General features: G+C 41.5%; 1 protein-coding gene across 1 annotated transcript in view; it reads right to left on the bottom strand.

Moving 5' to 3' along the window:
• NSMAF (neutral sphingomyelinase activation associated factor) overlaps positions 1-26457 on the bottom strand; it is a 2091028-nt gene that overhangs the window by 760401 nt on the left and 1304170 nt on the right. Inside the window, exon 20 of the mRNA XM_044065485.1 lies at positions 5139-5181. Within this exon, the coding sequence (XP_043921420.1) occupies positions 5139-5181 (43 nt within the window). The remainder of the gene's footprint in view (positions 1-5138; positions 5182-26457) is intronic.

Genomic DNA, 26457 nt, shown 5'->3' with positions numbered 1-26457 from the left:
TTATCTGACATGAGTTAAAGCAAGAAAAAGAGTTCTCCAACAGGGTACTTCAATTCAGCAGATGCACTTGAAACACTGCTTTGGTCTTCGACGGCAAGAAAAGACTTTTGTCATGGTGTCAGCTGACTCCATTTATACCCAAGCACACTGCCATCATAGTAGGGCATCTGCCAGCCTTACGATGATGGAGATTTTTACTTTGGTAGTCGGGCCAGCCAATGGCTTCCACAGCAGGAAATCCTACAGGTCGGTACTGCAACAGTGAAACATGAAGAATATTTTAAAGATTCCTTGCAGATTGCTCTGACAGACATACTGGGTGAGCAAACTGGTGTAACTAAGGAAATTATTTTTTTTGAGCTAAGGTACTGAATCGGAATTGTCTAGACATATTAAGGCCTTGCTGAGTCTAATTATGGTGGCTGCCAAAAAAAGCAATTACTAGAAAATGGAAATTGAAGCCCAAACCAACTTTACTAGAAGTAACGAATGTAGTAACAGAGATAAAATGACTGGAACCGGGATCTTTGGAAAAGGGTAGGAGCAAATTACATAGGAAAAAAATGGGAACTGTGGGAACAATACATGTAGAGGAGGAACGAGCTTTAAAAGAAGACAGGATTTGAATGAGCTATGCAATGTTTGACGGGCAATGACTGGATAGATTATAAGCAACGTATAATGTTTGCAACTACAAGTGTCAACATGGTTTGTAATGTATGTTTGCAACTGAAATTCTGTCAGTATGGTTTGTTTTCATTTATATAAATGTAAGATTGCCTCTGTCATACATGATCATTTAATAAAGATGTTTCTTGTTTAAAAAAAAAAAAAAAAAAAAAAAAAAGAGTGCAAACAGCAATGCTACAGAAGGCACATTTGCAAAGTAATAAGCATGTGAATTTGACAAAGAAAGGATTTCAGGATGGATATTCAGCAGAATATTAGGGACACTTACTAGTACACCAGGCAGAACAGGAGTAAATGTATTCCAGTAATCAGGAAACCTCGAAAAGCAGGCATGAGTTTCAAGATGCTGTATCCAGCTATTTTCAGATTATTCTTTCCTGGAGGGGCAAAATAATTTTTGATGCAGAACATCCTAAGGGGGGAATACAAAGGTTTGTCCAGCAAAAAGTGAGCTATTAAACAAGATATTCTGCTTCTTCTTCTGCTGGTAATAAAGCCCATAGAGAGACTGTGTCAGGGAAAGCTTTTACAATGTTTCAAAAGAAAATGCTTGAGAGACAGAAAAAGAGATGACTAGAAAAACTGGGAGTATGTTGGAAATGAATCAGAGACTGTATTTGGTAAATGGAGATCAACAGGAAGAAAATGAGCAACACAGAAATTGACAAATGTAGGATTGCAAAGCATTAATTACATTTGTGAAACAAGACAACAAGAAAACCTGCTAAAATTGAAATTCTGTGACTGTTAAACTTGTACTAGACTCCAAATTATATGCCTTACTTTATTTCATTAATGTTTGGAAGAACAGTTAAGAGAGAGGAGGCGGAATGAAAGAGTTAATTGTATGTAAAACAAAGTTTTGCTCTTAACAGTAGTATTTTTATAATGCATGATGTAACCTGCATGCTACAAAGTAAAACTTTCTCAGTTATTTTTGAGTATAATAAGGATACTAAAGTAAACAGGTGTCCCTGTTTTTTCCTTCTTTCTTTCTTCTTGTTCAATTTTAATAATATAGGCACTACACTGTAAAAAACAGAGTAAAAGTCAATGCAGTATGATACCAGAAAAAATTATATGCTTTTTCTTACCCTTGTATAGAGGAATGACTGGATTAAGGCCCTTAGCATGATCCAATAACAAGTTTTAAAGGGAACAAGCAAATAAAAAAAGACAGTTAATATAATAAAAAGTTTTCCTCTAGCAAATGAATGCTTGTAGTCAGGGTTGCCAGACGTCCCTATTTGGGTGGGACTGTCCCGAGATCAGCAGCCTAATCCCAAGTCCCGCACTGCCAGTTTAAATCCCGGGCAGCCTCCGCTTTGTTTTTTTTTTTTGATTGGCCCATATACCGGCATACGGGCCAATCAGAAATCGCTAAACACAGAGCTTCTTGTGTTTAATGCGGAACATCGCAGTTCCGCATTAAACAGAAGTAGCTCCGTGTTTAGCTATTTTTGATTGGCCCGTATATCGGTATACGGGCCAATCAAAAAATCGCAAAACAGATCTACTTCTGTTTAATGCGGAACTGCGATGTTCCGCATTAAACAGAAGTAGCTCCGTGTTTAGCGATTTTTGATTGGCCCGTATACCGGTATACGGGCCAATCAAAAAATCGCAAAACAGAGCTACTTCTATTTAATGCGGAACTGCGATGTTTCGCATTAAACAGGAGCAGCTCTGTGCTTATAAAAAATAAACACAGAGCTACTTTTGTTTAATGCAGAACTCTGATGTTCCGCATTAAAGACCCTGCCAGTTTTTTTTTTTTTTAGTCTTCACTTTTGTTTGTCCCTACGTGGCCAGTCGGAAATCTGGCAACCCTGCTTGTAGTAGAGGCAACTGAGTATCTGGTTGTGATGTCTCTATGGAGACAATCTGATAAGGGGCAATATAAACAGAATACTTCTTTCAATGGCTAGATCATCATGGTTTCTGAAAGCATTCAAGTGTTTTTCTAATCTGGAAGAGGAAAAAAGAGAAGACAAAAACAGACAACACTTAGTGGAAGTAGAAGCACAGGCTGTACCATGCTGCTTAGTACAGATAACCTCACTTACATGTTAATCCAAGTCTATGAGCATGGCTGTCAGTCTGAGACAACTGCTCCTACAGAATATAGGGTAATAAAATAAAAATGAGACACTGATACTTTCCCACCTACCTGTTAAAAAGAGAAGAATTTAAGGAATGGGTAGTGGAAACTATTCAGGAGTTATGGAATACATAAATTTCTTCTGAAAATATAGCTAGGAAGTAGGTTAAAATTAAAATGGAGTTTAAAAATACGGTGGAAACAAAAGACAGAGAGAGCGAGATGGTTAAGAAGTAACAAGAATTATTTAGAGAGACTGACAAAGGTTAAAGTATTGCAGAATATGGGGAAATGTGACAGAAAAAGAAGAGGAGCAATTGTAAAATGCTAAACAGAAAATAAGGGATTATCTTGATAATGTGTATGGGTTTAGAAAGATTGCTGTTAAGCAACTGTTTTTTTGATAAAAACTCCAGAGCACAAAAGCCTTTAGCACAGCGACTCAGGCAACAGAAAGTAGAACGGGTTTGTCGCCAAGTTAAGGAGCCTATAACAAGGAAGATAACCAGAGATCTTATAGAGGTACTACAAATATTTCTGAAATTTTATGAAAATATGTATAAAGCAAAGAAATATGGAAATCATGAAAAGATACAAATGGAAATGTTTACAGAAGAATTAAATATGCCAAGATTAGAGGTTGATGAGTCTCAATTAGTAACAGGACAGGAGGAGATGAGATAAAAATGGTGATATATAACCAATATACAGGAACGTCCCTAGGAACAGATAATATTTTTGTGGATGTTTGGAAGCTAGGAGGGGAAAGATGATAAAAGATCTGGAAGGATTTGTTTTAACAGTATTTTGAAAGGAGGAGAAACACCAATGCCCTGGAAGAAAGAAGCGGTGCATTATAATAATATTTGCACTTAAGATATCTTGTGACTGAGGAAGTATGATAAACTATTATGCACCAAGTGTATGTGTACTGCAAACCATTAGTTGGGTGGTAATTATGAACAGATTTACTCTCAAATATTTATGCTTGATCCCAACAGCAAAGCCCAAGGTACCAAACTGTCGGACCAGGAATGACTGAATTACCTGCAACTCTCACCAAACTAGGTATTACAGCTCCTGTAACATGACCAGAATTTCTGAATTTCAGTTTTTTTTATTTTAGCTGTGAGATTCATAAGCACAATCAACAGCATAAGCTTCAGTACTTACATGACTTGGGATATGTATGCGAGTCTGATATTAAATTTTAATAAAGAAATTCAACAGTGCAAAGGAACCAAGTCTGGCTGCTCGGCCACTGCAACAGTACCCACTTAAATATGCCTGTGGATATACTGACATCAGCTTTATCCCACTCCAGGCATGCTTAGATATTATGCCTTGCAATTCAGTTAGCTATGAGAAACTGCAATATTTTTGATATGTGCTGAAACCCAGTTGTAAACAATTCAACACAGGTTACAAGGTGGACAGGGCGAAATAAAGTACTAAAAAAAAACTTAGCTAATATACAGGACCTTCTACCTGCTTATCTTAAATCCAGGTTGACTGGGAGGGATAGTATTTATTCTAGAAAGCTTAAAGCTAAAGAAATCTAGTGATACTGTAAAATGTGTTAATCTTACAAGTTGCTTATGAATGGGAGAGACTGAAACCTGCTGTAAGTTACTTCCATGAAAATCAGTGGAAGTTAAGCAGCCACCAGACTGATGATGGTATTATGCATTATTAATCTTCAGAGACAGCCATCTTTTTAAGACATTTCACTGGTGGATTCTTTAAAACTTAACTCCCAGTTAGTGTGCTGATTGAGATATACTTAAACACTGCTGGGTTCTGCATTTACACTGAAGGAAGCTTACATCTCTATCACAACTAGCAGAATGAAACAGAGCAGTCTGGTAAAGAATCACACATTATTTGTCCCTCAAAAAGATGTGAGACTTGGAGCTCTTATCAGAGTTTTCCTCCGTACTGTAATGACTAGAAACAATTCAGATACAAGTGATAAGTACTGCTTGTACTGGAGGGTAACTGCTTTTTTACATAATTTTTCCTGAACCTAGAAAATGTGAGAACATACAAATAGAAAATGCAAATCTTGGAAGAGTAGATATTGCATAACCGAAGGGTATTCAGAACAACCAGAAATGTAAGTACCTTTTGAATATCCAGATGAGAGCACATTAGCTGTTCTATGATATATGTACTGTTTAAAAAAATACTTTTTTTTTAACAAATACAAATCTGAAACAACAGCAAACAAATCAAACCATTGAGATAAAAAAAACCTTGTCCATATGCCTTTGATATTAACATTACATATGATTACAGTTTTATTACTTAAAAACTATACAGTTTCAATGTATTTTTTTCTAGTTACCTGTCCAAGTCAACTCCTCCTTCATATGTCAAAGGATGGAACACTAAGAGAAAAAAAGTTCATTGTTTGAATAATTGTGATAACGTTCCTGAACTGCTTATCTAATCATGTATTCATGTCAAGCATTATTCCTATCTTTACAGTTAAGCTATTAATACAGAACTCTTGTTTCTATTTCTTCTGGGGCTCATGTGTTCAATTATATCTGCTGCATTAATGTACTAACATTTGACAGGTTGGCACAGAAACAATGTGATACATTCATCTCCACACCTGCCTCTTTAAATATTTAACTTTAATTTGGTAGTAATATTGAAATCAAGCAGACAATACGAGTTAACAATCAAAAGCTTAACAAGAATTTATTATAAAACACGTTTAAGAAAACACCTTTGGCTGGGACATTTTTTTTTAATCACAAATGTCATTTAACAGGACTGAATTATACACCAAAGCCTTTTCAACTACCCAGAAAAAGTAAGGAAGAAGCTAAGAAGTAAGAGCTTTGGAGAACATCTCTCATTCTTTTTCATATTTTGCACTGGCTCTCAAAAAACATAAGGACAGCATTATCAAACATATCTCAACAGAAAGTCTGCTGTTAAAAATACTTTGGTGTCCAGATGTCTTTTCATTGATGTACACTCGATTTACAATGGGGACGCTAATTGGGCTGGCCCTATATTGTATAATTCTGTGTAACACTCTACATTGCTGGGCCTGCAGCTCAGATATTTTTTGAGCTGAGGTTACTGCCACCAGAGAAAGTAAATCTTTCAAGGTCACAAATTTTGTAGTATTATCACTGACTGAGGAAAATACAATCAGTTTTCAACCACAAAACTGAAGTCCCAAGGAGAGGGACCTGGTTTCCTTGGAGGCTTATGTAGAGAACTTTTTTTCACAAAGAAATGTCAGCTGTGAGAATAGATGATAAACAGGGCTCCAGGGGCAGGCAAGGTGAGATGGCTGAAATGTGTTTTAACATATGCATATGCCAGCTCTTTGTTAAACAAGGCTTTCAGGTAACACCAAGAATGCTGTAATGAACCTTGCTTAGACATAACACTATAATAGGCATGTGATGACGTGAGGTATTGTCAGCCATGCCAGAAGTAAAGCAGCAGATGTGTGACATATGCCAGCACAGCTAGCTGGAATTTTGTAAAGAACTATATGTTATTTGTATATTAAACTGATTTGTACAGATGCTTGTGTTGAAAATGTAGTTGTAAAGTTGTTTGTGTTAAAAATATACCAACAGTGGGTCCTGACTGTACTGTACTGGATTAAATGTGTATGTTTTAACAGAGGATACTGGAAGAGAAGAGGTTACTCTCAGCTCCAATTAACTTTGAAAAATAGGTGAAATTGAATTAGGCCATAAAGATTATATCTTGCAGTTCTGGTTGCAGCCAGAGACAAAATGTCTGAGAAACTAAGTATCAGGACGCATTCTTTATTGTCTCTGGCAGGGAGCTAATTGCTACTCTGGAAGGGTAGAGATTTGAAATTATTTTATGACTTACAGAAGATGCATCAGATCTGAGCAAAGCTATTGTGTGTGGATTATTGACGTGAAGATGCAACTCCTGGCAGTTTGAAGCAATGGGGGTGCATGGGAACCAGAAGTCAGATGATCAGATGTATGTGATGTCATTCTGTACAAAAAATAATGTTTTAATATTGGGTGAGACAGAAGTCTCAGCAGCAGTCTGTTTCTTGAAACCTGACATAGAAGAATCCCTCACCTACTTCATCTTGCCTTGCTCTAGTAAGTGACACAAGGGCTAGTAATTATCTAAATCAGTTAGGAAAATACAGTGAGAATAGTTAAGTATTGTTTTTCTTTCCAGGTGTGTTATTTTTAATATTTCCTGTGATTAAATCTCTGGTGTTTACTGTACATAGATATTTAGTATTTTCATGTTCTTTTATTAATTATTATTATCAAATATATTTAAACTTTTCATTGTGGCTGATCCTTTTAGAAAAAAATATTTAAGTTTTGAGAGTATTTGCATATATTAATTTGGTGTTAACTCTGGTCACTCCTAAAAACCTTGCTATTTGGTCAACATTACCATTTGTAGTAATATTAATTTCACTCAGTATAATCAGATACCCTTTTAAGAGCCTTATAGACTATTGGCAGTGAATCCTCCTTATAGTCTGGGAAAAGCTGGTTTAGAGGGTAATCTATGCAAGTCTTTCCCCGGTGTGTGTTTGTGTGAAAATTAAATCTCAAAGAGTGTGTGCTTCAACTACTTGGAGCAGGGACACAAAGCATTAGTTTCACAAAGAGGGTGTTGGAGGACTTGGCTTGGACACTCGGCTGAGGACTTAACCCTACAGCTGTGCCAGTGGGGAGTCTTATTGGGAACCTGGAGGGAGACAGATAGACAAACCCAAACCCCAGGCTGTGTGTGTTCCCTGTGTGCTCTTAAGGGAACTTGTGGTTCAGAGAGGTCTGCATCTGGAAATATTGAGTACATCCATTTGTATTCCAAGATAATGTCCCTCTCCAGTTTTACTGGTGAGGATTCAGGTTCCTTGATTACTTACCCAGAGTTGGGACGACACTAGGCATACCATGAAGAAAATGTTTTAATTTTATAATTAAATTTCACCAGGTAGGATTTCCTAGGAGCTGGTTTCCTGGCCTCCTTTAATATAATGCCTCATCTAAGCAGGGTTTTCAACATGGGATCAAAGACCTAAAATCCAGGCTGCTTGTCGGAGACCTCTGAATTCCCTAAGTAAAAGGATATGTGCTTCCTTCCTGCTGAGCTGTACTAGCCAGAAGAACCAGCTTTGTCTTTGTCAGAAGGGGGCAACTAGGAGGAGATTTATTTTGTTATCTCTTACTTTGAGTAGGACCCTATGGATGAGGGTAATCTGGGAAGCCATATCTTGGCTCCTTGATTCTGAGCAGAGAACAGCATTTAGTGCCCAAGTTTCTTTGCATATGCGCCTGGAACCGAACTGTCTGACTTGAGAATTCAGAAGAAAAGTAAACAAGCTATAGCATTATTTGAACACTCCAACAATGTATTATTCCTAATATGTATTGTGTATTCAGCAGCCTTTTGTATTAATGTCTTACTATTATGTATAAATGTATAATGTTTTATGTATTACTATTATGTACATATAATATCTTACTATTTGCGCAGTATGTGCAAATTGTGATTGTACAATGTAGTGTTCGTTAACTTTATGTGTATGGAGCTTTTCTCCCTGTGCCTCCCCTGAAGAAGGGCCTTGTGCCCAGCTGGGATTTTCTGATAAACAAAAATAAATAAGTAAATAAATGTGGGAACTATTACATTGACAATATACCCCTAAGAGCTGACCCATTTGTTTGGGATTTGAAACTTAATGTGGACAGTGACCTTACTTTTGATCAACATATGTCTACTGTTGTAAGAAAATCCTCCTATATTGATCAGATTATAAACAAAGGGACCGGGTCTAGATTTAGGGATGTCATTGTCTCCTTTAATTCAGTTCTCATTATTCCAATAACTGAATATAATGCCTCATTTAGCATGCATCTGTCCAGATACACAAAATAACTGGAATGCCCACAGAGATACTTTACTAAAAGGATACAAGGCCTAAACAACATGTCCTGCATGGACTAACTCAAAGCCCTGTTCACTACTTTCAGTATCCTACAGACTGCTAAAAGGTGACCTGTGACTGCCATATAAGGCATCCTCCAACCCATTACTAATGGATTTACTGCACATCAATAAGTCAAATGGCATCAGAAATACTCATTATAGGGATCAAATTGTCTTCTGCAACATAAACAGAATGGTTTGGAAGGACAGACATCTTGCAGAGATACCACAGCTGTCCATACTCAAGCACAACTTAGATCTATGGATGGGAAACAGAAATGTTACCCCAGGATTGCCCCTGTGCTACTAATAGATAGAAACAGATCCTGAATGCTTTATTCCATGCATGGGTCCCTTGAAATTATCTGTGGCATGATCCTAGTTATTCTCATTAAGGGCAATAATCACAGACAATGGGATGGGCAAGGCAAATCTATAAGCAAATGGAATAGGTTATTTTGAGCACAAAAAAGGGAACTTGGCTAGGCTTAAATGGCCCACAAGGGCAGCTAGTCTAGTACTTGCCTATGAAATTATAATAAACAAGTCTACCTCCACAGTTCCGCAGAGGCGAGTCAGATGTGAAACACATGGGTCCAAGTCCCACATATATTGGCTGGAAGAATATCTACTTAACTGATTTGGTAGAGAACTGTGGGCTGAGGAAATGCAGAAGGTTTGTAGGAACAGTTTCTGTTGGATGGCCAGAATCTAGGCCATCATGTTAATCTGCAGAGCTAGTTAAGAATGTATCGTCCTGCGACCTAATGATGTACCAAATGACTGTTGTGTTCTCTGTGATAATTCTCACTGCTCACAGCTTTTCAGTGGTCTTAATAATTTGGAGTGCATAAATCAGGGCGAACATCTCTTCTACATAGATATATCAGCTGCTCTCCTGCTAACTCCATTTCCCCTGGGCCTTTGGGGTTTCTGTGTTGGCTCCGTAAACAATGTTTCATGCCTTAATGATTAGGGTTAGCATCCGTGGGGGGAGAAAAAAGAATCCCCAACTGGCTGCTACTACCTGTCTTGCTCATCATCTGAACACCTTTTGGATGGCAATAACAACAGGTAACACCTTTTTCCAGTGAATGAAGGTGTTAAAAATAAATTCCAGTGGCACCAATGATTTTTATTCTCTTGTCAAATTTGGCAAATGGAAACATTAGTATAGAAGCTGAGATGTTCCAAGGCATTCTCTGTATATCTCTTCTGTTGTGCAGGTCCTTTCTGCTGCCTTCTAAATGGAGGATTTCAGGGTAGATCTCAAGGTACTTCAGTGGAAAAGGAATCTGCTCCACTCATTCTGCAGCTATACATTATAAACTGCATATAAAAAAGATATTTTCTATTTACGTAAGTAGATACATTGACAATTAAGTATTAGTTTGTGTGGTACAGGGTGTAAGAACACAACGTGAATAACAACCTTTAAAATATCTGAAAAAAAAAAGTTATGTCTTACCATAACGTTCTATCTGTGTTGGCTTTACCCATAATGCTCCTCTCTAAATTACCTCAGACCGAGTTTGTCTAAATTTGTGGCAGACAATGGAAGATAAGAATAAGAGATCAGATGTGTGTCCCCAATAAGAAGCCAGTTCTGGGAAAATTCGATCCACTAAGAGTCTCAGGCCAGGAGAAGAAGGGAGAGAATGTGAAGGATTAGGGAAGATCAGCAACACAGATGGAATGTTAAGGTAAGACATAAAACTCCTTTATCTGATGATGTCAATCTTCATGTAATCTTTGACTGCGGGACAGAGTCCCTAGCTACCTGAAACTTGGGAGGTCTCATGGAAGAATGTTCCTAAGCACCATCAAACCGAATGATGCCCATCCCCTAGAGACCTAATCAAATTTGTAATGAGTGATAAAGGCATGAGGGGAAAACCAAGTGGCTGCTGCACAAATATCATCTAAAGAAGCCCTGGCATGAAAAACTGTAGAAGTTGCCACTGGTCTGGTTGAATAGGCTTTGACTGGGCGTGAAAGGCAGATCCCTTTCAAATGACAGATAAATGTAATGCAATCTTTGAGCCATTTTGCCAAGGTAACCTTTGAAACTGGGTTACCTAAGGAAAGTGAGGAAAAGGCAAGAAACAGTTGGTCAGATTTCCTGAGATCTTTTGTTCTGTGAAGGTAAAATCATAACTGTCTGTGGACATCTAATAAATGAAGGAAATACTCCCCTTTACTGGAAAAGTTAGGGAAAAAGACTAGTAGTTGAAGAGACTGATTGATATTAGATTCCAAGACTACCCTCGGTAAAAAGGATGGTTTGGTCCTAAGGGAGATCCTGTCTTCATGAAATATTATGTAGAGTGATAAGGCCTGAAGTTCAGATACTCTTTTGGCAGATGTAATAGCCACTAAATATAAAGTTTTCCATGTCAGAAACATTAGGTCACATGTAGCTAATGGTTCGAAAGGAGGTAAAGTAAGGGAATGAAGAACTAGTGATAGATCCCAAGGAGGAACTGGTTCCTTAATTGGAGGTTTTAACATTAAGACTCCCTTTAAAAAGGGTTTACAAAGTTTGTGTGACATAAGGGATGACCCATCAAACCCCATATGAAAATTAGAGATTGCAGCAAGATGGACTTTAATTGTTGAGATAGAGAAATCAGACTGATAGAGGTAAGCCAAAAAATCCAAAACTTTATAAAGAAGGGTCGTATAAGGATCAAGCTCATTCAGAAGGGCCCAATATGCAAATTGTTCCCATTTAGTCTGATACAGTTTCCTATTAGACAGTTTATGATGGGCCACAATAATTTGTTGGACAGGAGAGGAAAGGGAAGCATGCCTGGCAATTATGGGAATTGGAGAAGCCACTCCGTGACCTTGAGATTTTGGATGTTCGGATGAACCATGCCCTCTGGATGAGAGAGCAGATCTGGAGCTGGATCCAGAATCCATGGTTTCTGAAGAAGATGAGGCCAAAATAAGGAAAAACAGTCTTGTCCAGCCAAAAGGGGGCAATGAGAATTACTGTGTTCTCCGACCTCTTGGCTTTCTTCAGAAATTGAGATATCAAGGGAGTCGGGAGAAAGGCGTGGAGAAGAGTGTCTCGGGGTGACTCCCCCGGAGGGGGGGGGTTAGGGCAAAATATCTGCTGCACTTTTTGTTCAGAGATGACCCAAAAAGATCACAGAAAGGTTGGCCCCAGTGATGAAAAATCTCTTTCGCCACCACAGGACTGAGAGACCACTCGTGAGGCATGAGAATAGTCCTACTCAATTTGTCCGCTATCACGTTGGAGCTCCCTGGAATGCGCGATGCTGTGAGAAAGTGGTTGGATGAAACTGCCCATTACTAAACTCTGAAGGCTTCTCAACACAATGAGTAAGATTTGGTTCCCCCTTGCTTGTTGATATACCAGACTAAGGGCATGCTGTCCGTCTGAATATCTACCCTTCTTAGAGGAAAGGCATCCTGAAATGCTTGCAACACTAACAGCTCTGCCCTCATCTCTAGAACAATGATGTGCAAGTCGGTCTCCAGTGGAGACCATGTGCCTTGGACTGTATTTCCCAGCTAATGCCCCCCCACCCTATCTGAGAAGCATCCGTAGTCACTATGCCTAGGGGTTGCGGAAGGATGAAAGGTCAGCCGGAAAGAAACACTCTGGAGTGGAGTCACCACGAAAGATCCTGTTTGCAGTAATTGGTAATCAGGATGCATTGAGACATGTCTCACAGAGACCACTGGAAGGTTAGCGACCTTTGTAAGATTTGCATGTGATATCTTGCTAAGGGAACCAGAGTGATTGAGGCTGCCATTAAGCCTAATGCTCGAAGGACTAATACAGCTGGAATGCTTGTGTTCTGGATAATTTGGCTGACTTGAGATCTGATCCTTTGTAATCTATCGAATGGGAGTGAAGCAATTCCTGCAACTGTGTTTAACAGAGCTCCGATGAATTCTAGTTGCTGTGAGGGCTGTAAATTTGACTTTTTGTAATTTATTGTGATGCTTAGAGATGCACAGAGATGCAGAGTGCAATCTCTTGCCCGTTGACACCTGGTGGTAGCGTTAAGGAGCCAGTCACTAAGGTATGGAAGAACTCGAAATCCTTGCAGTCTGAGATGAGCTGCTATCACTGGCATGCATTTGAACACCCTGGGGGCTGAGGTGATTCCAAAGGGCAGTGCTCTGAATTGGAAACGAATGGCTCCCAGCCAGAAGCACAGGAAGCTCCTGGAGCGTCTGTCCATTTTTAAGTGGTAATACATGTCCTGGAGCTCTATAGAGTACAGCCAATCTTCCTTTTCCATGAATGGAAGTATAGACTGTACCAAGACCATCCGAAATTTGGTTTGCTGAATTGCCTTGTTGAACTGCCTGAGATCCAAAATGGGTCTCCAGTCCCCTGTTTTTTTTTTGGGCACTAAAAAGGATCTTGAGTAAAACCTGGATCCTATTTGATCTGGTGGAGCTTTCTGGATGACTATTTTGTCAAGCAGTTTTTCAATTTCCATGACTGCTGCTTCCCTGTGATTGGGTGGAACATCCAAGAGTCTTTTTTGGGGTTTTGGACTTATCGAAAGTGGAATTTTGTAATCTCTGGATAGAATTCCCTACACCCATTTTCCAGGCGGGTAGGTGCAGGGATAGCCATTGCCCAAGTGCCTCCAGAGGAGAGCAATCGGGCTTCCCTTCAGGATTGCTGATAGGAGATACCAGAGAAAGAATACCTGGACCCCTAGTTTTGTGGGCCACTTATGCCTCTGGGGTGGAGTCTTGCATTACTTCCCCCTCTGCCACAGGAAAAGTCTTTGCCATGAAAATCCTGGAAAGGTCCTTGGGATTTTTTAAACCATTGTCTCTCCCTCCCTGGACAACATGGAAGAGCTCTCGGATCATGTGGCCCAGGCAGGTATGACCCTAGCCCTGTTTAGCATCCTGCCTTCACCCAGAATTATACCACAATACAAGGACAAAATGATTGACTTCAACAATTGGCTAAGCTTCTGGTGTCATTCAAAGGGGATCCAGTATCTGCCTGCCTGGGACGACATGATAAACAGACCACGATGCTTTGACAGAGATGGTCTGCACCTGTCACCCCTGGGATTCAGGTTATTGGCTAAGGCTCTTGCACCCCTATAGTGCCTTTTTTAGGCAATGTTCAAAGGACAAAACCACCACCATAACAGGTACAAGCATGCAAAATCTGAAGGTAATGCTACTCAATGCTAGAAGTCTAAACTTCAATATGCACACTCTTGAGGCACTCCTAAAAATGGAGAACATTGATATCTGTGCAGTAACTGAGACCTGGTTCAAGGCACCAGAGAACACTCCTGCAGTACCAGGCTACAACTCTTACCACACTTTTTGGCCACCAAACCAGGATCGAAATACTAAAGGTGGAGGAGTGTCCATATTCACCAAGGATATTCACACTATCAGGCTAGTTGTCCAACACAATGCGTCTGAAATTCTCCAGGTGCAACTAACACTAGGCAAGACTGCAATCCAAACTGTAGTTTGCTACAAATCCCCCACCATGCCCCAAGATTCTCACTACACCTTTCTAAACATAATGGAAAATATTAAGATACAACCAAACACCCTAATACTGGGTGATTTCAACTACTCGTGTACTAACACCTTTGTCCAACAGTTCTTGGAATTAATAAATTCCAATGCCCTGGATCAACTAATCCATAGTCCCACCAGGGGCTCAAATATCCTAGAAATGGTAATTACCAACATGGGAAATCGATGCTCCACACCTATGGTCACCCCCTCGTTGGTCAGGTCAGACCATAAACTAATCACTCTTAACATCCACATCCCACCCCCACTCCCCAGTAAGGAAACCCATAAAAAACTTCTCCAATGGCAACTTCATTCTACTCAAGTTACAAGTGACAAACTTCATGACACCCATGCAGACTAAGGCACTGTACGAGCACATCCGCTCATGCATGAATCATGCCATCCCAAATGGAACCAAGATGCTCTCCTCCAAAAAAAGGAAGCCAATCTGGTGGTCCCCTGCCATAAACAAACTTTACAATAAAAGGAAGGAACTGTTGCAGAAAAGAGGAAAATCCCACGATGCAAAAAATTCCCTTACCAGCCTCAGTAAGATGCGGAGATCCCTCGTAAAATCCTCCAAAGCTAGTTACGAAAATAAAATTGCCAAAGATTCCAAAGACAACCACAAGACATTCTATAACTATGTCAAGAATCTAAATGGCAATGCTCAGATATGCTCTGAGCTACAACAGAATGACATTAAATATACTAATCCCAAGGATGTTGCCAATATCCTGGCAGATCAATTCAGTGCCAACTTCACCTCCCCCTCACTCCCTAAACAGCCAATCTCAATATCGTAAGATTGCCAAATTCCAGTAATAACGGCCACACAGGTAAAAAACGCACTCTCCAAAGCTAAGAATACAGCATCCATGGGACCAGATGACATCCTGGGCTGTGTACTACATGAACTACAAAAGTGTCATGTTTAATCATCCCCTCACTTCAGGCTTCGTGCCCACTGAGTGGTGCACAGCTACAGTTATCCCACTCCACAAGGGGGATCCACCTTGGATCTCGGAAACTACTGCCCCATTAGTCTGACGAGCCTGATCTGCAAGGCCATGGAATGTATTACCATGGAACTTATACACAAAGATATTGGCAACCTTCAAACGCTGGACCCCACCCAGTTTGGGTTTGTGAAGGGCCGATCTTGTCTCCTGAACCTGACTGACTTCTTCGAATCAGTCTCCAGAGCCGTGGATGAGGGTAAGACAGTCCACACAGCCTATCTGGGCCACGCCAAGGCCTTTGACACCATCCCCCACTCTGGAATAGGTTCATAGGTTGGTACTGGGCTATCTACCCGAAGGCATATATTAGCCCAGCCACGTTGTGCAGTATTCACCTCCCCTTTAGTAGTTCCCTAGACCCTTGTACTAGTAGCTAATACCCTTGGCCCCTATCTAGTAGTGCTGTTGGTGTGATCCCCAGTGTGAACTTTGTTACCCATCCACTCATCAAGGTTCCTCTTGAAGAGTGATAGTGAGGGGCTCTGTCTTATGTAGATCGGGACCCTGTTCCATAGTAAGTGAAGTCTCTGCGAAGAGAATCTATCCCTCCAGCATGTTCTATTCATTGTTGTGTTGAGGTTTATATCCCTAGAGCGTGTAGCTCGAGTAGATATGGTTTTGCTAAGATGGAGCATGTTCAACAATTCTGGGTTGGACATGGCTCTGTACGTTAGACACAGATCACCTCTGAGAAAGCGGTATGCAACAGAGAACAGTCTTAGCTTTTTCAATCGTGCTGCATAGGGCAACTGTTTGAGGTCAGTAATCCTCTTGGTTAGGTACCTTTGTGGTCTCTCCAGCTGCTGGAGATGTCTAGCCAGGTACATTCCAATTGGTGCATTGTACTCAATAATGGGTCTGATGAGGGAAGAGTAGAGGGGCACCATTACATCCTTAGATCTTGATGCGAACCCTTTCGTGATCAGATGGGTCACATAGAAGGATTTTCTAACCACTTTGGTAACATGGTTATCAAAGGAAAGCTGACTATCTACTTGGTTCCCTAGATCCCTTATTTCCTCTTCAGAATTCAGGGGATTACCTCCTATGTTGTAGTTTGTGGGTACTCTGTTTATTCCAAAGGGGATTACTACGCATTCATCACAGATAAACTTACTAAGCTGGGCATTAATCCCTACGTCACTCGATGGGTTGCCAACTGGCTTACTGACAGAACCCACACTGTAAAAGTAGCGGACTCCAAATCCAGCTCCAGACAAGTGATAACTGGAGTACCTCAGGGTTCAGTCCTGGGACTGCTCTTGTTTGGCATCTACTTCTCTGAAGTACAGGCTAACACTAAGGGACTCTGGCTAACAAAGTTCGCAGATGATTGCAAACTGGGAGCCATTATTTAATTCCTAAATGATGTGGATACTCTACAAAAGGGCCTTACAGAAACAGATGCTTGGTGCCAGAGCCATGGACTCAAGCTCAATGCCAAGAAAAGTACAGTTGTGTACCTACCATAAACGTAGATGTGCGAGTGTATTCACTGTTGCAGTCATTACTCTTGGGTTATCCTGCTGGCAGGCTACCCGCAGTCGGCCTGAATTCCAAAGTCCTGGTCCGGCGTCAGTTGCTGTCGCCTCTTCCTGGACATCAGTGCGCCATGGGTATAAAAGATGCAGCCGACGCCATTTTCTTCAGTTTTTCTTGCCCCAGATGTTAGGTGCCCCCAAAAGGGAAGGCTAAAAAAAAATTATGCTAATAAACATGCATGCACTAAAGTAAACATTTCCTTCATCTACAAGCAAATACACTGCATAGGTTGTATAGAATAGAGAAGTACAGATAAGACCCAGCAAAAGAAAGGGGGATGGTGGGAGGGGAACCTGGACTGCAACAGTGAATACACTCGAACATCTACATTTATGGTAGGTACACAACTGTACTATGTTCATCGTGTTTCACTGTTGCAGTCATTACTCTTGGGTTGAATCCAAAGCTGAGGATGGGTGGCTGGGGGCTAAATAGGATGAGGAGAGGCTATGAGGCCCTGCAGAACTGCAGTGGCAAAGTCTGCTCTGGATTTAGAGTAGAGAGGTAAGTGGTAGCACTTTGTAAAAGTGTGCACTGAACTCCAAGTTGCAGCCTCTAAGATGTCTTTGGTTGGTACTCCTCTGAGGAAGGCTGCTGAAGTGGCTGCTGCTCTGGTTGAATGTGGCCTAATGCCCTTAGGCACTGATTTGCCATGTTGTGAGTAGCAGAAACAAATGCAATGGCCTATCTATTTTGAAATAGTCTGTTTTGAGATAGCCTTTCCTTGTGATCCTGCAGCATATGCCACTAAAAGTTGCTCAGTCTTTCTGAAAGCTTTAGTTCTGTCCAAGTAGAAGCTTAGCTGTCTGTGTATGTCCAAAGAATGCAGAAGTCTTTCACCCTTGTTCTGTTGGTTTGGATAAAAGGTAGGCAAGTGAATGGTTTGGTTAAGGGACACACTGGACACCACCCTAGGCATAAATGTTGGGTTTGTCCTCAGAGAAACCCTGTGTGGATGGAAAATGATAAAAGGTTCCACAGCCATGAGTGCCTGTAACTCCGAGACTCGTCTTGCGGAGGTTATTGCTAGGAGCAGAGCTGTTTTCCAGGATAAAAATTTTATATCAGCTGTTGAGGCTGGCTCAAAAGGAGGCAGTGTGAGTTTTTCCAATTCATAATTGAGGTCCCATGCAGGTATTGGTGCTCTCCTTGGAGGTCTTATGTTTTTGGCCCCTCTGAGGTCCTGCCTTATTAAAGGATGGGAAAAGATAGGTAGTTCCGTATTGTAATGGGCTGAAATGGCAGAGTCATGGATTTTAATTGATGAAAAGGATAGGCCTTTGTCCAGCATCTCAGTTAAGTATTGTAAAATCTGAGGAATATTTGGTACAAACATGTAAATTCCTTGTGCCTGGTTCCAAGCACAGAATCTCTTCCATTTTTTTGCATAAGATTTTTCTGGTACTGGGCCTCCTGGCCTCCAAAATAACATCCATCACAGCTTTGGAGAGAGGAGTGTTCTGAATGGCTACATTATCTGCCATGCTGTCAGATTTAAGGTCCTGAGTTGGCTGTGCAGGATCTGATTGTTTTGTTGGGTCAGTAAGTGAGAAAACTGAGGCAATGTCCAGGCTGGACCTTGAGACAAGTTCTTTAGGATTGGGTACCAGTGCTGGCATGGCCAGTCTGGGGCAATCAGTATCATTTTTGGCTTCTCTTGTCTGACCGTTAGGAGTACCTTGGGGGGGAGAGGCAGTGGAGGAAAGGCATATACTGTTAGGTTTTTCCAGCTGAAGGATAAGGCATCCACTTTCTATGCTTGCTTGTGATAAGTCCTTGTGCAGAATCTCTGTAGTTGGCAGTTGTGAGGGGAGGCAAATAGATCTATGTCTGGGCATCCCCACTTCCTTGTTATCATGCTGAAGACTTATGGATCTAGTTTCCACTTGTGGGGATCAATGAGGTTTCTGCTTAGTTCGTCTGCCAGAGTATTTATCTTTCCTGGCAGAAATTGTGCTTGTAGGTGAACTGGATAAGTCAATGCTGTGCCCCACAAAGTCATGGCTTGTCTGCAGAGGGGGTATGAATGTGTGCCTCCCTGCTTATGTACCACATGACTGTAGTATTGTCCGTCTTTATCAGTAGTTGTCCTGGATGAAGTGGATCCTTGAAAGCTGTCAGGGCATTCTGAACAGCTAGCATCTCTTTTTGATTGATATGAAGATGCATCTGGCTTGCGGGCCATGTGCCCTGAATACATTTTCCTGCCATGTGGGCCCCTCAGGCATAATCTGATGCATCCGTTGTTAGTGTCTGCCTGGCTGTGGGTAAAGTGAATGGCTGTCCCTTGTTGTGGTGACAGGCCTGTGCCCACCATCGAAACTTCTGTTGCAGGCAGGAAATGAGGGTAATTAATGTTTCCATGCTGTGGCAATGTTGAGTCCAAACACTTTTTAGATACCATTGTAGTTTCCTCATATGCAGTCTGGCATATGGAATTAACAGAATGCAGGATGCCATGAAACCCAAAGCCTGCAGAATTTGTCTTGCGGATAACTGGGTCTTTGTTGCCAACATTTTGAAGTAAGAAGTCAGTTGCCTTTGTTTATCTGGCGTGAGATAAGCCATCTGGGCAGTTGTATTTAAGCTTGCACCCAGGAATATTATCTCTTGAGAGGGTACTAGTTTTGATTTATTTTCGTTTACTGTGTACCCTAGGCAAATTAGTAATCTTTTTACAAACGCCAGATGCTTTAGTAGAATGTCCTTGTTCTCTGCTTGAATAAGGTAGTCGTCCAAATAAGGATATATTTGAATTCCTCTTTGTCTGAAAAATGCAATTACTGGTGCCAGGCATTTTGTGAAGACCCTGGGCGCAGTAGATAAGCCAAAGGGCAGTGCAGAGAATTGGTAGTGCATTGAGCCAGCTATAAATCTGAGGTATCTTCTGCAAGATTGTCTGATTGGGACATGCAGGTATGCCCCTTTAAGGTCCAAAGTTACAAGCCAAGCCTTCTTGCCCAGCATGGGCAGAAACTGCTGCAGAGTCAACATTTTTAATTTTGGAATGTCCAGAAATGTGTTTAGAACAGACAGGTCCAGTATTGGTCTCCAGGCTTTGTCCTTTCTGGGTACCAAGAAAAGTCTCAAGTAAAATCCTTGTCCCTGCTCTTGTTGTGGTACTTGCTGAATGGCCCTCATGTCCATGAGGGATGAAACTTGCTTTTGTGCCTCTGCCCATTGATTGTGTGGCAGGTCTGGCATACCTTTTGCCCTTGGCAGGGTGTGAAAATGGAATCTGTAGCCCTGGGACACTATGTTCAAGACCCATTTGTCCTGGGTGATCATGTGCCAATTTTGTGAAAAAAGTGCTAGTTTTCCCCCTAAGGGGGCTGCCAAAAGATAAGTGCTTGGTGCTGGCAGAGGAAAGTCATTGGGACTGTTTCCTGTATGGCTGTGATTTGTCTTCTCCGCTTTTGGAGGTAGAAGCACCCCCATTGTTTAGGCTTGTATGAGCCTTGGGGCTGGGATCTTCCTCTGGGGCGTCTGCATCTGCCTCTTTGTGGCCTGTCTGACAATGGAAAGGACCAATTCTTTGTAGGCCAGTTCCTGCTAAATCTGGGTGGCTGCACCTGTAAGAAATCCTTAACTGTCTGCATAGATTTCTCTTATGCTCCATTTTCTTCAACAACTCTTCTGCTTTAACACCAAACAAAATATCATGCTGTAATGGAGCATCTAATAATTTTGCTTTAACATGATTAGGCAGATTCTGTTCCTTTAACCAGGCATGCTGCCTAATGACAGAACCCGTAACAGCGGCCCTGCAAGAGGCCTCCAGAGAATGAAAACCACACTGCAAAGTATGTTTTCCCACTTGTTCAGTTGCATGCAATAAGTCCTGCATTTCCTTGTTTTCTGCACATTCAGAATTTGTTAACATTTTCGGTTTAAGCAGTGACATTAAGTATTGCTGACATTTAAGCATATGAAATTGACAATTTAAAGCCCTTACAGCCAAGGTAGCACAAGTGTAAACCTTTTTCCCCCATCTGTCCAGTGCCCTTGAATCCCTATCAGACGGGATAGGGTTTTTTGCAGTGGAAGCCTTGACCCCTTTGGGACCCTGAGAAATAGTTTCTGGGTCAGCAGCAGGGTTTTTATAAAGAAATTTATATGAATCTGGAACCCTGTAGTATCTATCTGGCTTAACAGTTGCAGGGGGTAGAGAGTCAGGAGACAGGCCGGACTCTGAAAATACATCATCTACAATGTCTAAAACAGGAGGAATAGCAAGAGGCCTGTGCTAAGGTAGTAAAAGAAAGTCTCTGAGCCTTTTCTTACATTCTGAGTAGTCTTGGCTCTCCCAGTGAAAGTGCTCCCTCATGGTATGCAGGTTTTCCCCAAAAGAATAATCCTCAGGAGGGGAGGCTGAAGGGATAGATTCTTCAGCATCTGAATCCTCATAGGGAGGGAGAGAGTATTCCTGTTCAGAAGAAGAGTCAGAGGAAATGGAAACCTGATCTGAAGATTCATATTCTGTCTCTTGCCTAGGCCTCTTATCAGGAGGGGGATGGGATCCCTGATCAAAGTAATTAGGTCTTCGGCCATTTTGAGCATCTGTTTTTTAGGCATGGAGGCCTGTCCATGGGTTCGCTGCACTTGTTTCTCTGTCTTTAGTGGTGTTTTAGTCTTTGCCTTAGAAGCTGTAGTCGGTTTTATATATAACTGTGTAGGCCTGAAAACACCCTCAGAAGCCGATGCCTGCTCAGCGGCTCCGGACCCATCTGAGGGAATATTTTCCAAGTGTCCAATACCTTGAATTTCCAGAGGCGTAGTCTGATCCATGTGGGAGTCAGAAGTGGCCTGTGGCTCTGAGGTAGCGGGCGTCAGGGGCTGCGAAAGCACCTCATTGAGAACCGGCGACTGGCTTAGAAGAAGCCTCGTTGTCAGATTTGGACCCTGGATGCCTGTCCTTTTCCTTGCATTTCTTGTGAATTGCGGTAGTCGGATGGCTATCCAATGACATTGTGTAATTAAATCTCCGGCCAAAGTAATGAAATGCAAAATTGTACCGACGATTAATAGTGTGTTGGTTAAATCTAGCACAAAACCTGCAATTAGCAACGTCGTGATTAGGGCCTAGGCAAGGAATACAATAAGAATGGAAGTCCTTATGAGGTATTTGCTTCCCACAAGAAATACAATTATTAACTTTTTCTAACATCGGTCTGGAGCAAGAAAAAAGTTTCCCCAACAGGGTACATATGAAGACTTCGGATCTGAAATTCAAACACGAAAATCTCAGGAGTCGGCCGATCGGCACTTGCAAACTGCTTCTGATTCGGGCACCGCGCGGCAAGAAAGACTGAAGAAAATGATGTCGGCTGCATCTTTTATACCCCTGGCACACTGACATCAGGGAAGAAGTGACAGCAACCGACGCCTGACCAGGACTTTGGAATTCAGGCCGACTGCGGGTAGCCTGCCAGCAGGATAACCCAAGAGTAATGACTACAACAGTGAAACACCATGAACATTGTATAGTTATCCCCTTTGGGAAAAAACAAGTACCCGTGAATTACAACATAGTGGTACACTAAACACCGAAAGTGTGATAAGAGACTTAGGTGGACAGTGGTCTCACCTTCAATAACCACATCGCCAAAACAGTCAGGAAAACCTTCTATGTGGCACACCTCATCACTAAGTGCTTTTCATCCAGAAAAAAAAAGAGGTCATTGTCCCACTGTACTCACTCTCATTAGACCCATTATAGAATACAATGCCCCATTTGGTATTTACCTCTCAAGACATCTGCAACAACTGGAAAGGTCACAGAAATACCTCACTAAAAGAATCACAGGCCTAAAGCAGATGCCCTATGCTGACAGCCTTAAAAAACTCCAGCTATACTCTGTCGCATATCGTCTATTCAGAGGCGATCTCTGCTTAAAATAGAAGGCCATGTCAAACCCAGAGCTGTTGGACATGCTCCACTTAAAGAAATCTCAATCCCTCAGAGCCACACGCTCCAGGGATCTAAACCTTGTCATCACAATAAACAAAAGATGCTGGCGGGATAGGTTCCTGACCCAGAGACTCCCCAGACTCTGGAATACTGCCCATACATGTCAAGCAGAGCACCTCCTTGGCCCTCTTCAAAAGGAACCTTGACGATTGGATGGGAGAGAGGAAATTCACCCCGGGGATCACGTCAGTCACCCTTGCTAGACAGGGATTCAGGGAAGTAAACAGTGTTTGAAGAAATAGCCACGGAATTGTTATAGCTAGGCTTGTATAAGCCCTAGGGCCGACAGTCTAGTACCAACCTATGAACGTCTCTGGTTCCTAGAAAAAGGCCACTGAGGAGTGAAGAAATGTTCATCTATGGCAGAAAGCGTCTTCCCATATTTTTCACATCTGTCCAGAGTGTCTTTAAACTTGGGACCAAAAAGGGATGATCCATCAAACAGAGTGCTGACGAATGACACTTTAAATGGCTCCTCAAAATCACACAAGCGCATAAAGAAGTGCCTTCTAATGGCTATGCCTGAACCTGCCGCTCTTGTTGCCCCCATCAGCTGCATGGGCAATCAGCCTCATGGACGAGTTAGAAATTGCTTCAATGGTGGCGAGCTGAGAGGCAACTTTGTCCCATACCCCTTCAGCTACTGCTCCTGAGAGGGTATCCGAGAGCTCTTTGATTAAATTCCTCTGTAACCTTGTGATGTGCTCCATGTAGGTCAAGGACCTGAAAGCAAAGGTTGATGAAATGTAAGCATGCTTCCCAACCCTACCCATAGTCCTAGACTCCTTGTTAGGAAGATGGATACTTGGACTTTCCTCAACAAGTTCCTACTTTGTGGCTGTCACTATCACCATGGCTTCTACGGCTATGCCTTTCGACCAATGTTGCTCTTTCTTGGAGTCTGAAAGGATCCCATCAGGTCTCTTGGGGATCGGTTCGATGGAGTCAGGCATCTTCCATGCCTGCTGAGTGACACATGAAAGTAATTTAATTTAATGAGATCGTCAGCAGGCAGAGAGATCCAAGAGGTAGAAGGCTGGGCACGAAAAGCCTCCAGGTATACTGACTCCTCCAAGGAATGCTGGAGGGAAGACCAGCCACTCTTCTGTTCAGGATCTCTAGGATGTCCCTGAATAAAACATCATCAGGGGGTGACATGGGGAAACCTTCCCCTTCATCAAAGTCAGTATCTTCAGTGAAGGACACCTCCAGGAAGTGTAAGTGCTTCCTCTTGCACTTTTTCTTCATAGGTACTTCCTCAGGGGGGATGTTCCAGGGGAAGTGTCCAAAGAGGAAACCACAAAGGTGGGTCTTTCCTGGGGCTTTTGTGCCGTCTGTCCCAAGGAAGAGACGATGGAAGCTCAGGTCGAGGAGATGTGGAAGTCTGTTCCGACAGGGATGGCAGAGATTGAGTCCACAATGGACAAGGCCTTCCCTATGATTAGGAAGGCCAGCCCCCCCCCCCATGTAGAGGGATGGGGGCCCAGAACCGAAATAGACTCCTTCAGAACCGAGGTCCCACCCCACACTGAGGAGGCGACCCCCCCCCCCCCAAAACCAAAGCCTGGGTCGATCCTATGAAAGCCGAAGCATCAAGGGTCATGGATGGCTCTGTAATTAAAGAAGTCAATCCATACACCTCGGAACTGATCAGGGAGTCTCAAACCCTGGAGGCTTCCAATGCTGACAGCACAGAGGAGCTCAAGGCAACTCTGGGTTCCAGAGAAGTTGTTGTTACCGGAACAAGGACAGTTGACACCTGGAATGTCAGAACTGAGGGCTCCAATGACATGATAGGAGTTGGAGGAGGAAGAACTGATAGTGTTATAGTAGGTTTGGTTCCGATACTAGCTTGGCTAGGAACTGAATACAATCCCCTTGCCATCAGGAGCTGATCCACCAATCTCATAATGTTGGCTTCAGAGACACTCTTAGCGGACCGGACTGAAGCAGTTGAAAGAGATGTAGGGGGCTCTTGGAACGACAAAGGGGCTCGGTGGTCTATCTTTGAAAGGATCAATAGATGGAGAATATCTGGATCTCGGAACAAAAATTAGCTCTGACTGCTCCGGTACCGACGCTTCTCCTGGTGCTGGGGCAGTTGAAGTCAGCTCCGAAGATTTGGTGGGTGCCGAATCTTTTTTGCCATTCGGTGTTGTGGAACTCTTCGACACAGAAGGTTCTTTAGAAACCTTTTTTTGTGGTTTGGAAGTACTGGGAACTAAAGAAGGTCTTTTCTTAGAAGAGGATAATGATGATAATGATGAAATGGCCTCAACAAAATCACTTTTAAGCAGTCCTTTAAGAATTAACTTGTTTGTCTATTCAGTGAGCATCCTAGTGGAAAAACATGGCAAATTGAACTGCTGTCTTATAGGTGAAGTCTTCCTAAGCAAGACACACAAAGAATATGCCCGTCCAAACTGGGCATTTTTCTGTCACATTTTTTGCACCTTTTAAATCCCAAGGTGCCCTTAGAAGACTCTGCCAGAGATTCTGACTTGCCAGCCATAATACAAAAAAACAATGCACACACAGACACAGGAACAGAGAAGAGTTTTTTTTTTTTTTTTTTTTTTTAAAAGAGAAAGAGAAAAAGGTAAGAAAATACTAACAATGGTAATATCCAATACCTTAACAGGTTTTTTTTTTTTTTTTTTTTTTAAAGAGAAAGAGAAAAAGGTAAGAAATACCAACGATGGCAATTTCCAATACCTTAACAGGTAAAAAAACGTACCAACAATGGTACTTAGAAATAACTACCAATGGTAGAGCAGAGAGAGAGGGAGAAACACACACACACACACATGCATACAAATAAAATAAGAGGAGCGGGTAGATAAGACAGACTAGAAGTAAAATGGAGACTTATCCAAGTCAAAAAAGGATATTTTAAAGGATAAACTTACTTAAACTATAAGCCAAAGCTCAAGAGCAGTCGTATGCATCTGACACACAAAGCAGCAAACGAGATCTGAGGTAATTTGAATGAGTTTGGAAGGCGCGAGTTGAAATAAACATCCAAGTCAGTTCGGAGGCTTGGAACAGAGCCCACAGTCAAGGATTACGTGAAGACTGGCAACATCAGGTCATAAGTTTTTATTTAGTGCTCAGATTCCTTCCTGCATGAAAGTATATTGGTATTATTTTTAGTTGAATTTAATAACCAACAAAGCTTTCGGGAATGTCCCTTCTTCAGTGTTAAAATTACATAATAACAAACTTCTGAATTTATAACAATTTAAAAAAAAAAACCCACATGACACAGCGAACCAATACATAACCTAACATCATTAACATCTCATTAAAAATACTAACACGTCTAAAATACACAACTTCCATTCTTATATATCTTATTACTTTCATGTGTATAGAGATAACATCGCAATACATAAAAAAAAATATATATATAATAGGTACATTAATTAATTTATAAGTTAAGTCTAGAAATATTTTCTAAAAATAAACTTCTCCTTTATAATATACAATATACATTTACCTATTATCACATAATATACTTAACGTTCAAATTTATTATAAAAAAAAAAATAACACTAAATTAGTATCTAAATATATTAAAAAATATTTATTTTCTATTATTA

The sequence above is a fragment of the Protopterus annectens genome, chromosome 3.part0 (assembly GCF_019279795.1).
Source record: "Protopterus annectens isolate FY-2018-M chromosome 3.part0, PAN1.0, whole genome shotgun sequence".
In the NCBI taxonomy this organism is placed as follows: domain Eukaryota; kingdom Metazoa; phylum Chordata; order Ceratodontiformes; family Protopteridae; genus Protopterus; species Protopterus annectens.
Note: the sequence above shows the minus strand (reverse complement) of the source record. Positions and strands in the feature narration are given on the sequence as shown.